At 69.1% G+C, this 207-nt stretch overlaps 1 protein-coding gene across 1 annotated transcript in view; it reads right to left on the bottom strand.

Moving 5' to 3' along the window:
- The window catches only part of LOC104462372 (histone deacetylase 7-like), a gene marked incomplete at its 5' end in the record, with an annotated part of 2,948 nt that overhangs the window by 1,048 nt on the left and 1,693 nt on the right, over positions 1-207 (bottom strand). The window contains one exon of the mRNA XM_010074288.1: positions 55-205. Within this exon, the coding sequence (XP_010072590.1) occupies positions 55-205 (151 nt within the window). The remainder of the gene's footprint in view (positions 1-54; positions 206-207) is intronic.

Here is a 207-nt window from a genome sequence, read left to right as displayed (position 1 = left end):
AGGAGGACGCAGGGGGGTCAAGAGGAAGGAGCTGTGGCCAGGGCTGAGCCCCACAGCCCCACAGCCCCAGCTCCCACCTCGTTGCCCAGCAAGGCCGACACGCAGGCTTCGGACGCGTCGCAGATGGCCGTCAGGTCGTGGCCACCTTCCAGCGCCAGGACGACGGCTCCGCCGGCCAGGCTCCTCAGCTGCTTCGTCATGTAGCCA

This window comes from Pterocles gutturalis, unplaced genomic scaffold, assembly GCF_000699245.1.
Source record: "Pterocles gutturalis isolate BGI_N339 unplaced genomic scaffold, ASM69924v1 scaffold15202, whole genome shotgun sequence".
Lineage (NCBI taxonomy): Eukaryota > Metazoa > Chordata > Aves > Pterocliformes > Pteroclidae > Pterocles > Pterocles gutturalis.
Note: the sequence above shows the minus strand (reverse complement) of the source record. Positions and strands in the feature narration are given on the sequence as shown.